Source organism: Vicia villosa, unplaced genomic scaffold (assembly GCF_029867415.1).
Source record: "Vicia villosa cultivar HV-30 ecotype Madison, WI unplaced genomic scaffold, Vvil1.0 ctg.002889F_1_1, whole genome shotgun sequence".
Classification (NCBI taxonomy): domain Eukaryota; kingdom Viridiplantae; phylum Streptophyta; class Magnoliopsida; order Fabales; family Fabaceae; genus Vicia; species Vicia villosa.
Genome location: NW_026706059.1, coordinates 129,936 through 146,345, shown reverse-complemented (window position 1 = coordinate 146,345; position 16,410 = coordinate 129,936). Strand labels below are relative to the sequence as shown.

Sequence of the window (16,410 nt, the reverse complement as noted above, 5' to 3'; positions counted from 1 at the left end):
CATCAGTTTTATCTACCAAGTTTTGGTAGGAAACAGACAAAGGAGAATGACCTGATTCAGTGCATTGCGCATCTCTCTTGTCCTTCATTCTAAGTCTTCTACTTTGTCTAGCAATAGAAGAGTTAGTATGACTGGTTTGTTCATTAGTTTCTATCATATTTCCTAAAGATAGCAAGGATGCCAGTAAGTAGTCCTAAGAAGAATTTGAGTGGACCAATTATATAGATCAATTCCAATTACAATATAAAACTGTATGGATTCAAATTAGTGGAGTTAAAACAGCCGTTATGAAACAAACAGATATAATATTAATGGGGTATGTTGTAAAGTTGATTGGGATGAGGCAATAAGTGAAGCATAATCTGCTATATACTTTCTACAATGCAAATGGAAGGTCTTGTCATTATAATTTCCAAACGTTATGTACAATCCTTTATATAACCGATTATAACCGTCCGTATTAATGATAACATGAATGGACATTAACATATTTCTAACTCTCATGTGTACCTTTATTTAAATCAGTGGCTGATCCTATTCATTTCAATTACCCCAGGTGCTCAGATAAATGTCAACAAATTTAAGAGAATACATCCACTGTCATATGCTCAGATATATTAATTATTATTTATAACATTCAACGGAGCATTTTGTCTGTGCATTTTATCTGTGTTGATTTCTCAGCAAAATTGCAAAGTCATTTTCATGTTAGTAAGTTCATTTTAGCCGTGTTTATGTCTAACCAACGTCGCAAATCCTTTTTCATAATTTTTTTGGAGATTAATTAACATCCAATGGATGATTTTGTATGTGTCTTTTACCTGTGTTGTTGTCGCCAATATTGCAAATTGTTGTTCATATCATTTTTGAGAATATTTTTTATAAGAGCATGTAATGCTAGTTTGTGTATTGGACATGAGTAAAAAACAAAGTATATCATAGCAATAAAGTGAATGATTAAGAAAAAGCAGAAAAGTCTTATATTAAGTGAACAGAAATAAAATTACATAGTGGTAACCAAACCAAAAGGAATAGACTTACAAGTCTTATTTGTTTATCCGGCAATCCAAACAAAAACCAAACAAAGTGGAAAGGAATTTAAACATGTCCACACCATAAAACAAAAACACACCAAAACATACATAAAATTATGCAGGAACTACTAATCTATCTTCTCTAGTTTTATAATTTTCTTGAGCTTGTTTGATGAAAGTTCTCCATCACAAGTGGCATCCGAGGTTGTCGACTCGCTTGATGCGCCTGTAAATTGTCTTTTGCTAGTAGAAGTAATTGGATCTGTGCTGTGCGTCGAAGTCACATCAAGATCCTGTTACATAAGTGAACAAACATCCCACAAATATTGATGTTGATCAGTACATTCAAATTGCAGTACATTTCAGTCCATTAAATGTGCTTACGAAGACAAAATGAGGTTCGGTAAGAACAGTGCCCGTTGCTTCAACACCGGGTTGTTTCATCTACAAATCATTCGAAAGATGTTACAAAATCATAATATGCGCAAAGACAGTTTAAAATGAATTAACTTGAAACTACTAAGAGACCAAAATCATATAGAAACATAAATTCAAATACTTCATCTGTGTCAAGCTGATCAGCAAGCTCTTTCACAAAAGAGTCATTCTTCAATAGCATAACTACCGAGGCATTCTTCCACCGTGGTTGCCACTTGATTTTTAAAGCCATCTTGCGATCCAACATATGATCTAATGCCAGTGGGAATTCCAATGGATCATGAATGCCAGCCTGTAGAAGAATGCAAGCCAATGATCAGTTAAGCCTTCCATAATTGTTTATGTTTATCAAACACTATGTAAGCGGAAATACCTTAATCATTGTATTACGCAGTTGAGAAGCAGACAATCCCAAAAGAAGCTCACACTCTCTGTCCCAAAATAGAAAGTTACAGCTATTCCCTGCTTGAGTAACTTCAATCTCAATCTTATACCTACATTGGCAGTATACATAGATCACACAAACAACTCAGTGTCAGTATCTTGATGATCACACATTTAAATGAAATAACGTAAATCATATGACTAGCCTCACACTCAAACGGAGGTCTGTCACCACGCACAATACATGAGCAAGCATGGCAACCACAATAATACCATCCATACGGAGAGGCCACCAGCATTTTAGTTTCTCCAACAGTCGCACAAAATGTAATCTGCAATAACGGAACAAAAGAATAATACGATACACAATCAAATGCAACGAAAAAATGGCAATATATAATAAATCATATAAATTGCAAACAACTTGGAAACATACAGTTCTAAGTTTTATAACGGCCTTTGAAAGCAATTTCTGAACAGGAGTCAACTGTTGATTTTCAGAGTTCTGTGTTGAAAGCTGCGAATTGGAACCCTCCTGCCCAAACAAGGTAAATATGGACTCCTTCGGAATGCTGTCAAAGGAAGACATTAGTGTGACCATCGCATTGCATAAAAATGGAAACCACACAAGAGCATATCGAGGGAGCATACCTTTCTATAAATTCTTTCATCGGCAGCAAATCGGTATTCAGACCAAGCACAGTGACATTAAACATCTTTGACACGGACAGTGGAAACTTTCCTACACAAATAGAATGTTACATAACTTTCTATATCAAAATATGAGGATATCTTCCTACACCAAACTTGCTCAATTACTAACCCTGTTCCTTGACTATGGCATATTGGAGCATGACAAACATAGGCCCAGAATCATCTCCACGCTCCTGTTTGAACTTGAGGAATTGTTCAGCATAGGATTCCCAAAGTGTGCAATTGATAGTATTCTCACTGAAGAAATAATACAAACCATGTCATCTACATAGTCACATAAGATATGTTTGATAAATTACACAAAATATATAAATACAAACCCGCCGTCCCGCAACATCATGTTAATCTGCTGCTTCCGGGCACCTGATGTGGTATGAGAATACCCAATACTTTCCACCATACCAATGACGTCTTAAAACACATACATCACAAAAAAACTTAACATGAAACAACACATAAAAAAAATGTCGTAAAAAAGAAGAGAGGTACAATATTTTACCTATTAGCACATCCTTGTTAAAGTTACCGTTTATTATATCAGTAAATTTAGTAAACACCAGCGGTTTTGGCGGTATTTCGGCCTTGTTATCATCCGTAACCGTTGTGCCGGCGGTAAACTTCAACATAAACTTATGCGACGAAGGTCTTAAAGCCGCAACATTAGGCTGAACCTTAAATTTGGAAACATTGTAACTATGATCCAATGCCATTTTTTCATAAATTAGAGATACATGTGGTGCAGGAACAACAACATGTATGTCACCACCCTGTGCAACACAAAAAATAATATTAGACAGATAACAAACCAAAAATAGTATAGGAAAAACCAACAAAAGAAATCACTTCATTACCGATACGTCAACAAAAATCATCTCAAAATGCTCCCTCTTGTTCAAAACAACTTTCCATTTGTGGTGCACTCGAAAAAAAACTATCCAAAGTTCTTTTCTATCGTTGATGTCACAGATTTTCGCCAATGGTCTCGCCATATTGTACAGCCAGTTAGCACAAGCAGCAAAGTAAAAGTGGTCTGATACTACAGAAAAGTGAAAGCCATAAATGCTATAAATAACACAATCATTATGTATAATGTAGGAGTTACAAACTCTTCATTACATACCCAATGCAGAAGCTGAATGGACTGAAGAATATAAAGTCCTCATTATGTTAATTATGTAACACATGATTATGCAGAATCGAAGATGCATGGACAGAACCATACAAATGATAATTATGTAACACATCCATAGTGGAAGATGGAAGAACATAACTTCATAAATGAACAGTCCACATAGCGCATCAATAAGCAACATTTCCTACTCTCAGAATAGGCCACTTGGCAGCATGAGAGGAACTCTTCAAAAAGATAGAGTTTTCTTATATTATAGATTAGGTAAACAAAATATTATCATTTTTTTCTTTGGTTACCATGTATAATTTTTTTTGGGCTTTATATCTTTGGTTTTACTTTATGAAGATTCTTTAGGTTAAATTGGGTCCCCGAGTTTATAATTTAAATCGGTTTGTTATAGGTTTGGGATTTTACTAAAGATGGATACTATTGTATTGGAGTTTTTGCTTCAGAGACAATTTTCCCATTCTTCTAGGAATATTAATTTTTATAAGAATAGGTTAGTGATTTGATTGAATTTAATTTCATTGCTGAGGTAGAAAGTAATTCAAATTCAGTTTGTTGGATATTCTGATTACTTAAAACTTGTATATGGACTGTTTAGATATTTAGTTTGGTAAATCGTATTAAAATTTTAAATTCTTAATTTTCATACCCCAAAATTTGCCCATCATATTTAATCATATTTTAGTCCATCTGACTTTCAAATGCTCAAAGATACACAGAAAGGAAGCATGCAGTCTCTCTCTTAAAAAACAGCCTCTAAACTAGGGTTTTGTATTTCTAAAAGTAAAATCAAGTTCTAAGACCTCAAGTGGACCTCATAACCTCTTATATGCTTCAAAGGATCCTCACCTCAAGTTTCAAGCTCTGATTCCTAAGATTTCTCAATCAACAGCTCAAATGGTCAACAGTCGACTGATTTGACCTAAAAGTCAAACTATGGTCAAACCACAGTCAAAACTCCTGATTTTTGGTCAACATCCTCATTTTGAAGTATCATTCATCATTTGATCAAGGATTGATCATGATTCATCAAGGAAATTTCAGAAATCAACAAAACCCAAAGTTTCTAAATTAGGGTTTTTGACCTAAAAGTCAACTGAACTTTGACCAGCCATAACTTTCACATGGAACATCATAAGTTCTCCATCCAAAGCTCATTTTGAAGGAAATTGAATTCTCTACAACTTTGTCTCTAACATGCCAAGTCTAAAAATGCTTCATTTAAGGGATATGGATCAAAACATTATAGGTCCTTCTAAAAGTCAACAAAAAGTCATCTTTTTGCAAAGAAGTGTACATGAGCATGGAAACTTAAATGAAGATGAAACCAAAAGGAGTGTTTAAAGGACCCTTTGAGATTTCTAAAAAGCCCAAGAACATTTAAAAAGGTTGATATTTGAGGCAAGATACAAATTGCACAAGTTGGGCATCTTTGAAGAGGTGCATGAAGAAAATATTTGTCAAAATCATTTTTTTTCCAAATGGGCCCATATCCTTGTCATACCCCAAATTTGTCCTACCCCTTTACTTCTAACTGGCTTAGGCTTTGCATTCATGTACATACATCACTTAGGTCATAATTCATACCCAGGCATGCATATCATTGGTACTATTCAAAGGCTAGCAAGAGAAAAACTCCATTGCAAAGAAGTTTGATCAGAGAATAAGAAAACTGAGGTATAATCATGTGGCTCTATGTTCATTGAAGTCCTCCTGGATTGGGGTGTCTCTCTGCTTCAAATCAGAGCATTGATTGAAGAGTGCAAGCTTGCAAATCATCTGGTTCCTTAAAACAGGGTTTCTTTGACCAAAGTCAACCAGTTGACTTTCTGGTCAACAGTTAATCAAGAATGGTTTCTATGTGTGAAAAGCTTCTCATACTGACTATGTGGATGTGTTTGTTTGACTGGATTTGACTGGAAGAGATTTAATCGGGAATTTCATCAATAGTCGGAAAAATCGGAACAGTTAACTTTTGGGTCAAAATCAGAAGAATTATTCAAATATTGACTTTTGGTGGAAAACCGGTCAAATAAAGTCAAGGAAATGAGAAAAATCAAGAAATAATCAAAACTGCCAAATTTAGAAAGTTAGTTGAAATGGGAACTTGCCAAAAGAGGAAAGTTCTACACTTAAAGAATTTTTGAGTGAATTTCCAATTGGCTGGGCAGCTGACTTCAGGTTCGATTATCATGTTGAAAACGACAGAATTTTAAGACAAGCTCAACATCAAAAGTGTTCAAATCATAGCCCTCTACAATTCTCTAGTTGGGAGTTTTTCCATTTGAAGCTTGATTCAAGAGTTATGTTGGTTTGAAGTTAGAAGAAATGCATTTGTTCAAGTCATTCAGCTAGGCAGATTTTTGGTCATACGTGAAGCATTTTGACAAACATGTGGTGTGCCATATCTCAAGCCAATTTTAGAGTTCTATAAAAATTCCATGGAAGCAAACTTGGTATGCTCCCATTCTTTGCCATGTCCTCTATGTAACAAAACAAGAATTGAGTCGATTGAGCAAGTATTGAACAAATTGGAGAGATTCAAAGTCGTGACCTCACCAAGATACGCGTGAGCAAGAGTTTGGGCCAGAGTCTTAGTCATACGCCAGGCATTTCATCAAGCACCTAACGTGCCATTTTCAAACCCGTTGGCTGGAAGTTACAAGTGTTCATTTGAATCAAACTCAATGGCAATATAATCTCTCCCATGCCCCCTACACAACAAGACAATGATCATGGAAATTGACCAAGTATAGAATGAGGTACATGAGTCTAAAGTCATGCCATCGCCAAGCCACGTTTCGACTGGGACGTAAGCCAAACTCCTATCACACACGCATGAGGCATTGGCAGCATTAATGTTCTAAGTTCAGGGCCATACTTCTCACACTTATAAACCTCATCTCATCAAGTTCCAAACACCAAAGTCAGTCCATCTCATGTCCTCTTCGTAACAAGCTCGAGAATGAGTCATATCATGAGCCATGGCAAGAGATGTATAGCTTCAAAGTCTGCTTCAGAGGTGATTCTCAAAGGTAGGGTGGCAATATGATTTTATGCATGGCATGGCATGTATGGAGCCCAGCATGTCATCAATGCATTTTACTACAAATAGCTATGCATACCATATATTTGAAAAAGCTATGAACAAAATTACCATGTGAAGAAACTCTTGCTCATTAAGTTTGGAGGAGAGATCTAATGCAACACACCACACCATAACCTACCTACACACTCACCATATAAAGCCAAAACTCTTCACAAATCCGACACACACTCATTCTTTCCAGATTCACACTTTCACTCCCTTATGCTCTCCCTCGTCTCTCTCTCTCAACACCCTCACTACCCCATAACAAACTCCGGCAACCACCATAACCACCGCCACACACCACCATATCTCTCAACCTTCAACCACCACTCTCCATCACAATAAACCTCCACCACTGCCACCATATTCATCATCTCTACCAACCAACCTCAAGAACCTTCATCAACGTTTCCAACTTCATCAATGGAGCCTTGAACCTTCACTGCAGCTACCTCTCATTCGCTCTTCATCTTCCCCTCCAAGTTTCGTAATCATCATCAGTAGCACTCAGCCATCACCATAATCAAGGAGAGCAAGACGAAACGGTTCGCATCGACCGGGATCATCGTTATTCATATCAAGAACAACGGAGCATAGGAGAGCTTTCTGGAAACGTTAAATTCGATCAGGTTTGGCTCTTGAATCTCTCTAAACTCTCAGCTTCCATGCTAGGTCCGTATAGAGCTTGCTAGATGCATTTGTTGGTAAATCTCTGAACGTTGTATCTTACATGGATTAATAGTTTCTTGAGTGTGTAAGTTGTGTGAATAGAATAATGATTAGTATACTGTGTGATTCTCGCGTTTTCATGGAGTTTTCTTGAAGTTAGGGTTCATGGGATTTGGTTCTGTTAGGTTGATAGAATAAGAATTGATGAAATCTAAGGGTAGATCCGTGTTCTGCGCTCGATTCCGAATGAAATGGTGGTGATCTCGTTAATTTCTGTAAACAACCACTCATCGCCGCCGCTGGGATCATCGGGGAAGATGACCGGAGCGGTGCTCCGGCGTCTGGATCTTTCATGTAGTTTTCACCAACATGCTTGCGTGTCACGAGCCTATTGGCTCTCGCTCCCAATTATTTTGATATGTTTTGCATTGCTAATATGGTTGATACGTGAGGTGCCTCAATCTGATTGGTCGACACTGTTTTTTGTCTTATTCTCATTAAAAGGAAATGTGACCTATTGATATTTGTTTTAGGGCATTTCTCTGTCACGTTACATTACACATGCTGAGTGGTTATAAAAGGAAATAAATAAAAAAAATGAAATAAAATGAAAGAATAATAAAATGGAATTGTGTTTGTATTCACTAGTGGGCCACGCCCTTGTTTCGTACGTGGGCCTAGGCGCCTCTCTCTTCACACCCCCAGGAAGAGGCCCAAAACATGCCCTAGTGTAGATCCAATGCATTTCATTTTGCTTCTGCACCCCCCTGTGTTGTTAGATTTTTCTCCTTTTGCAATTTGTTTCTCTTCTGACTTTTGTTCGGTTAATCAATTCTAACTCCAGTAAAAAAATGTGCAAAAATATGTTTTAGATAATTTCATGTGTTTAAATAATTGTAGCATTTTTGGTATATTTTTAGAAATTGTTTTACTATTTTTAATAAATCATTTGCTTTGGTATGTTCGTGTTTCTTTTGGTTTTGATAGATTTTACAAACTAATTTCGTTTAACACCTTAGGATCAGAATTTAATTACCAATTTTTGTATGATTGCTGTAGACTAACCCATGATGTTGTGTATAAAAGATGAACTCCTAATTCTTTGTTTTGATTGGTATTTGGTTAGTGTTGTTTGACTCGATTAACATGCGTTTCCATTAGACAATTGTGACGTTTGTGCTCTCAAATTAAAATGCATTCATGCAATAATGTCGGTTCCTTTTTGTACATATGATTAGGGATGTTTAGAGGTCCTAAGACCTGGAATTGAAAATTTTAGATCATGTTTTCCTATTTTACTCGATTTTTCTTTATCACATGTAAATAACTTGTCTTTTGTTGACGATTACACCGTAACTTGTACAAATGACCCGTAATTTTGTGCGGAACTCCTTGGCATGATTTTGTGATTGTTTAGGCATCTAGTAAAGGCTATTTGCTACTGACTTGTACCATTTGATTGCATGTTTCTAACTTCATTCGCGATTCGAAACCGTTTAGCTAGTATTAAGCTAGTGTTGTCTAGCTTCGGTTAGGATTTTGTATTGCTTCATGCTAATTGACTAATATAGATTAATATAGGATATTGGAATTAAATGAATGAGTTTGCTACTGACTTCAAGCCTAGTTCATGTATTCACTTGTTTTTGTTTTGATTAATTGATGTTTGTCCGCTAATTGGTAAGTAACGATGCATGCGATACTTTGGTAACTTCTTGTGGATATTTTTGTATGACACTGTGATGCTTTTGTATTTGATTTGGGACATTCAATCCCTTGTTTTGCTACTGACTTGGGGCTTCTTTCTCTCGTGTCCATGCTTAGCCTCTCATTCCTTGCTTTGATGTTGCTTATTCCTTACTATTGCTTGCCATGTTCCCTTGGACTCTTCCTTCTTTGTTAAGAGGAATTGAGATAGGATAGTTATCCTTGACCTTAGGGCCATGAATAGATTAGAATAACTTAGATTAGATGTTAGATCTAGTTCCCTATTGCATTCTTTTCTTTTTCAACTCTTTAAAACATTAATAAAAGGAAGAGGCGAATCACATTAAGAAAGTGATAGAGAAATGAGTGGGATTCATTCCCTAATCTGTTTCTCAATCACTTAGGGGCATAGAAACGAGTGGGATTCATTCCCTAATCTGTTTCTCGGTCACTACTTAATGGGAGAGAAATTAGTGGGATTCATTCCCTAATCTGTTTCTCAAACATTAATTAATGGAAGAGAAATGAGTGGGATTCATTCCCTAATCTGTTTCTCGAACATTACATAATGGGATGGAAGTGAGTGGGATTCATTCCCTAATCTGCTTCTCGATCATTATACATTTTATGTGATTCGACTCGCAAACAAATTCCCCTTTAAAAGCTACACAACCAAAAACACCTAAAACACCTAACAATGGTTCAAATTAAAACAAAGTAGAGAAAGTGGTGAGTGGCCCGGTATTGGGAACTGTTCATCACTCATCTACCCTAAAAGACACAAACCAATCTCTTTTCCTTTTGCCTCTTTGGCACCTAAGGGCACCGTTATCTCCGCTCCATTGCATCCTAGGCTGTCCCCTTATGCAAGAGCGCGAGCGTTAACTCCGCCCAACTAAAAAACACAAAAACAAACAGAAAAACTTTAGCCGAGCTACGATAACTCTGATTCCTGAAAAGGATACGTAGGCAGCGGGGTAGGGCCCGTGCGAGTATAATTCTTTCTTTTCCCTACATTTTGCATTCATTCGCATATAGACATAGACATAGTACACACCCTTTAGATAGAAACAAACATAGGTGGATAACATCGAGTACGATGGGCGTGAGGGGTGCTAGCACATTCCCCTTGCGTAACCGACTCCCGTACCTTGATTCTCTGGTCGCAAGACCCTGTTCCTTCCTTTGTTAGGTTTTCTGATATTCCTTTCCCTTATGGGATAAATATATTGGTGGCGACTCTGTTCATTTTTTCGCGAGCATGCGACAGCTGGCGACTCTGCTGGGGATGTTGATAGACCTGTGCTGGTCCATTCTTAGCGAGTCGATCCTAGCCTTTGTTTGTTTCTTTTATTGGGTGTTTATTTGTTTGCTTACATGTTTTCATCCTGTATATATGCTCGCATATCATGTTTATTTCCTGCTTGCATATCATATTTACTTTCCCGCATTCTGGACTATATTATGGGTCCCCGTGGGGGCCACATATTTTCACTGTTTGCAGGTTGGGTGGGACGATTCTATGAGGTAAAAGGCCCAATACCCAGGCCAGAGTTGACACATAGGATACCTAGGATAGAGTGGATAGTCATGACGCCAACAGAATGTCAGGTTCTGTTGATTGCGATCATGAGACCCACGACCAGCCGAGGTTCAAATGAGATACCGTTGTTGGCATGTATTTGCGACAATGATGGTGTTTCAGGAGAACTGATAACGCTGGAAGCCATTGACCTACCTTGACATAGATTCACCTGTGAGGGGGGTGGGATATACATGACATTTGACCTGTATCAGTTATTCAGAAAGGTGTCAGACCTTTGATCCTGTGACATTTGACCTGTATCAGTTATTCAGAGGATTGTATGGTGGTTACTAAGATTATATGGACCGTGGATCCCATGCTTTTGCATTGCATAACATCATTGCTTTGTCCACTCCATTTATGAAAGATCCTAAAGTCTATTTCCAAAAAAAAAGAGAAAAAGAAAGAAAAGAAAAGATATGTATAAGAAAAGGAAATAGAAAAGCAAAAAAGAAAAGAAAAGATATTCTATACAAAAAAAAAAGAAGCTTTAATTCCAAAAAAGAAGAATGAAAGTGTGTGAAAAGACTTTAGGATCTCTCATAAATGAGACATGCATTCATACTATCATGCATATCATGGTTCTTTCAAAGACTTATGGGACCATTTCTATTCAGATTCCAAGATCAACAGCAGATTTGACTTCTCACCGCCACAACTCCAAGATCAACTATGGAACAACTCCGTTAGGAAATGGATGAGATGAAGGAACAAATGGGTCATCTTATGTTGGAGATGCAAGACTTGGTCCGTAATCAGGATGCACTAAAAGAGGAGAATAGTCAGTTGAAGACTCAATTGAGCTTGGTCATGGAAGTTCTGAAGACGGTATTAAGGAAGGAAGGTGATGTTGTTCCTGCTGCTGCAACAGAAGTTGTTGATTCCTTCTTCCCAATAGGATTCCTTTCCACTCATGGAATGCCTCAGGGAGCTCTCCCTCAATTTCAAGTGCCATTATCTCCATGTCAATCTGTTCATGTCCCTAGAATGAATCAAGGGGGCCAAATGCATGGGAAAAAGCCTAAGATACCTCAGAGAGTTCTCAATCCTATCCCGTTGCCTTATGCTCAGTTACTTCCTCGCTTGCTGGAACTTCAGTTGATTGAGCTACGAGATTTGGCTACGCCTGAAAAGCTTCCTCCCAACTTTGATGTCAATGCTCGATGCGAGTTCCATTCTGGGGCACCTGGCCATGACATTGAGAATTGTAAGGCGATGAAACATCAAGTTCAAGATCTCATTGATTCAAAAGTGATTTTGTTCACCCCCGAGGGTATGATTGTTCAAGGAAACAGGGTTCCACATGTGGTGGAAAGAAAGGTTGATTCATGCTTCTATGTCGGATCTACTTCAAATGCACCATCTTTGGTTCCAGGTTTCCCACTTCATCAGTCTCCGATTGTTTCACAGCCAAATCAAAAAGGGAAGACACCTGAACAGAATCATCAACAAGGTCATCTGAATGAATACCCACCTAGAAGTAATTTGGGACGAAGAAATGCTCCTCTGGACCAGATTCCTATGACATACACTAAACTTCTGCCATATCTAGTGCAAAGCTCATTGGTGGTCCCCAAATATCTGAAACCTCCACCACGCCCGTTTCCACCTGGGCATGACCCTAATGTGCAATGTGGGTACCACGCTGGATCAGCAGGGCACTCAACCGAGGACTGCAACGCTTTCAAAGCCAAGGTGCAACAGTTGATCGACGAGAGACATATAACCCTTCAAGGAGGAAACATGTGGGTGAACGGAATGCCCGTGCCCAAGTGAATGTCCGTATTCCATGAAGTATCGCCAAAAAAGAAAAATAATAAGCCCAAATGGAGTCAAGGCTCCTCAACTATGGAAATCATCATTTCATTTCCGTATTCTCATTTCAGTATTTCCTATTTTGTAGAAGGCTACTTCCTTGTTTGAACTCGTTGGTATGGTAATAATAAAAACACCACAAATTCTCGAGCAACTTTGTCAGAATCTTTTTCCAAAAAAGAAAAAACGGGTAATCAAGATTGTTCTGCAGAAGCGTCTCTCATTCTCAAGGTTCTTGTGCTCAGTTGTATCCGTTGAGGGTTGGTGTTTCAGTTGGTGTTTTGGTCTTTCCTTACAACAGATGGCTTCTCCAAGTTTGATGACTGTGGTGTCATTTTCTTTACCTCCCCGTTTCACTTGGGAGGACGGCACGCTAAACCCTTCACGCGAAATTTGGAAGGAGAATGCGCCCGTGGTGGGATGAATTTTATTTCAGTTCTTCCTACGATATCACACGAACTTTCTTATTGGTCCTACGAGTAGGAAAGGGAAAAAAAGATCTCAACTAAACCCTAGGAGTTTGCTAAGTGTGGGGATTTCACCTAGACTAGAAATTCTGGAGTCCGGGGGGTCGGTTATACATAGGGAAGTGTTTAAACACCCTACATATCTGTAGTACTCTACAGGAACCTTCTCTGTGTCATTGTGATTGTGTTTGCTGCTAATGATTGGGAAAGTTTCTCCTTTGTATTAGGAGAAGGAAATGAATTGATTAAAGAAAGACAGACAGACAGATAAACTGACTATTTTTGGTATTTTATTAGCTCGCTGAGATTCCTTGTGAACGTCATGCCTACATATCCCTAGTGGAAGTCAGAGCTTAATGTAGTTCGGGGAACTAACTAGGGAAATTAATTATTTTTGGTGCCTTGCTTAAAGCTCAAGGTTGAAGCTTTGAATTAAATCTCTGTTTACAGTAAAGAGACATGAAATCATCTTTACAGAGAGGTATTTGTACTATTCTACCACAAACATTTAAAGGAGTGACAGAATAACTGAATTCATTTCATTCAAGAGGGGGACCTTACTTGTGTATGTGCAAGTATACCAGTCAAATGCCTCTTAAATGAAAGAAAGATGCTCATCCAAATTAGGGAAAGTTACCACATGTCTGGGTTTTACTGCCAGCTCATGCCTTTCAAAATCCTAAATGGGAGACTTGATTAAAATTGAAATTGAAATGTTTGTTTGTTTGAATGTGGTAGAGTAGTAAAAATATCTCTCTATAGAGATAAGCTATGTCTATCTACTGTATAAAAGATTTGACTTTAGCTGGCTTGTATGAGGCCCAAGCTTGAGGCTTTTTGATTGATTTTATTGACTTATTGAAATAATAACTCTACTGGGGAGAATTTAAACTAAGGAGTTTTTGGTGTTCTGTACAAAGCCCAGAATTGAGGCTGACTCTAATTGGAGAGTGTTTATTTGATGGATTTTTATTTGGTGTTCTGTACAAAGCCCAGAATTGAGGCTGACTCTAATTAGGGAGACTCTATTTGTGTGCCTTGTACAAAGCCCAAGGTTGTGGCTAACTGCTGAGGATAACTGAATTTATGAATGACTCTATTTTGTGTGCCTTGTACAAAGCCCAAGGTTGTGGCTGACTTTAGCTAGGGAAAACACTATTTTCTGCCTTGTACAAAGCCCAAGGTTGTGGCAGACTCTTTGACAAGGGAGTTTTATTGTTTGGTGCCTTGTATGAAGCCCAAGGTTGAGGCTAACTGTTTTTGTTGGTTTTGACTTTATTGAGGAGATTTTATTTATTGAAAGACTGTTTTTCTTTGGAAGCTAACCCTTACCAGGGATTTTGACTCAGCTGGAGAAATTATTTGGTAAAAGACTGACTTTATCATGTTTTTGGAGGCTGACCCTTTCCAGGGGTTTTGACTCTTTTGGGGAAATTATCTCCTAGGAGAAATGAATCTTTATTTATTTATTAATTGACTTTGGAGGCTAACCCTTTCCAGGGATTTATTAACATGAAGGAATGTGTGGAAGCTAACCCTTTCCAGGGAATTTTATTGAAATGATGGATTGATTTGGAGGCTAACCCTTTCCAGGGATTTTTTATTGAAATGATTGGCAGAAAGATTATCTAGCGGAGACTTCTTGTTTAAAGCCCAAGATGAAGGCTGACTCATGCTGAGGAGAAAATAAACATAGATCCTAGACTCTGCTAAGGAAGATTGATGAAGATAAGGGTGACAGAGACTGTCCATGTCTATCATTCCAAAAGGTGTACTCAATGTAAAATTGAGACAAACTTGGCTAGTTAAAAGTCTGGTTTAAATTGGAAGAAAACTCACCAGGGTAGGCTAAAAGGTGACTAAAGACCTGTTCCTATGTTTATAAGAAACCTGAGGGGTCCTTGTATACAAGCTCAAGAGGAAGCTGGAAATGCTTTTAAGAAGCCTGTGGGTCCTTGTACAAAGCCCAAGAGGAGGCTAATCGAGGGTCCTTGTTATAGCACAAGAGAAAGCTATGTAGTTTTGAACTTATTTTGGCTCTAAGCAAATGGGTAAGAGGTTTCACCGGGAATAATTCCTCTTTGGGTGGAGGTGTCCTATTTTTTTGGATTCTAGGGTTTTTGCCAAGATGTTTCACCGGGAATAATTCATCTTGGGGGTTTGAACTACAGATCTCTAATTAGGAAAGAGCCTTCACCGGGAAGACATTCTCAATCCTAGGCCATATTCCTATAATATATATATAGTTTAACTGTCCTAGGGTTTATACTCAAACGTAGTTCTAAACTAATATATGCACAGTTTATATTTGACAGTAATTTAAATAAAGACTGTAAATTGAAAGCTTGTAAAGCCTAACCTGGATGGAGTGGAGGCCTTTGGAGAAGTATGTACAGAGCCTTACCAGTAATTTTTGTTGTTTTGTTGATAACAGTTGAATATATATATGATAAACAGTTAATGGTTTTTGAAAACAGAAGAAGTGAAGATGGACAAAGGTCACATAGGTATCTGAAGAGTTTCACCAGGAATAATGCCCTTCAAATACCAGAAGAATGTTTTGAAAACAGAAAGAAGATTTTGAAAATACAGTTTTGAAAACAAGCTAAGAAGAGAAGGTTTTTGGGACTTACACTCTATTAGAGGCCCAGTACTTTACAGTACTGGTGTAAAATTAGTTTTGAAAATGATTTAAAATAATATAAGGTTTTGTTGTTTGAAAACCTTAATTATTCGATTTATTTGGAGATTGAAAACAGTTTTGAAAATTGACAGAAAGTCAACTTAATTAAGGTAAGGAAAAAAGATCTATGCCTAATTAAGACCTAAATAATTAGGGTTTTATCATAAACTTTATTCACAAAAATAATTAGGTTAAAACAAAATGAATATATGCATTTAAAGTATTTAAGAAAACACTTAAAACATACTATTTTAAACCTAATAAAAATATATGAAATAAATAATATTTTTATGATTTTTTTGATTATTCATAAAATAGATATATTAAATGACAAGTGTGTGAAAAATGAAGTGAAAATAAATTAATTTGATAGGTTAAATAATTGATTGAAGTTGTGAAGAAATCAAATGGAAAAAAGTGGTAAAAAATAGGGTTTTGTCACCAACTAGGTTTGAACCCACGCCCTTTATGTTACCAGCCCAAAACAACACCACTGAGCCAACGCGCGCTTAGTGATAATGACACACACCCATTTGGTTATGTTTCAAAACAAGTGGTAAATCATTGAAAAATAAAAGAATCAAAAAGTCTGGGGCGAGGGGGATTCGAACCCCAGACTTGAGGCATGAGGAGACTAAAGGCGTATGTGAGGCCACTAGGGCAAACGATGAATTCGTTTGTAAAA

At 37.4% G+C, this 16,410-nt stretch overlaps 1 protein-coding gene across 1 annotated transcript; it reads right to left on the bottom strand.

The window, feature by feature from the left end:
* Positions 1-1,162: 1,162 nt before the first annotated feature.
* LOC131640007 (uncharacterized) lies at positions 1,163-3,733 on the bottom strand. Its single transcript, XM_058910425.1, has 12 exons — positions 3,691-3,733; positions 3,422-3,606; positions 3,070-3,337; positions 2,891-2,981; positions 2,680-2,807; positions 2,508-2,598; positions 2,293-2,428; positions 2,130-2,188; positions 1,846-1,966; positions 1,594-1,764; positions 1,419-1,478; positions 1,163-1,327 (listed from the first exon to the last, which is right to left on the bottom strand). Exons 1-12 carry the CDS (start codon positions 3,731-3,733, stop codon positions 1,163-1,165), a joined length of 1,518 nt encoding a protein of 505 aa, XP_058766408.1.
* Positions 3,734-16,410: the final 12,677 nt, after the last annotated feature.

What these genes read in the sequence shown, in the direction of transcription:
- LOC131640007 (XM_058910425.1), bottom strand. Translation starts at nt 3,733, where the DNA reads ATGAGGACTTTATATTCTTCAGTCCATTCAGCTTCTGCATTGG. An exon ending in ATGATGTTGCGGGACGGCGG is followed by an intron (nt 2,808 to 2,890) that starts GTTTGTATTTAT and finishes TTATTTCTTCAG; the next exon opens with TGAGAATACTATCAATTGCA. An exon ending in TGCGTAATACAATGATTAAG is followed by an intron (nt 1,765 to 1,845) that starts GTATTTCCGCTT and finishes ATTCTTCTACAG; the next exon opens with GCTGGCATTCATGATCCATT.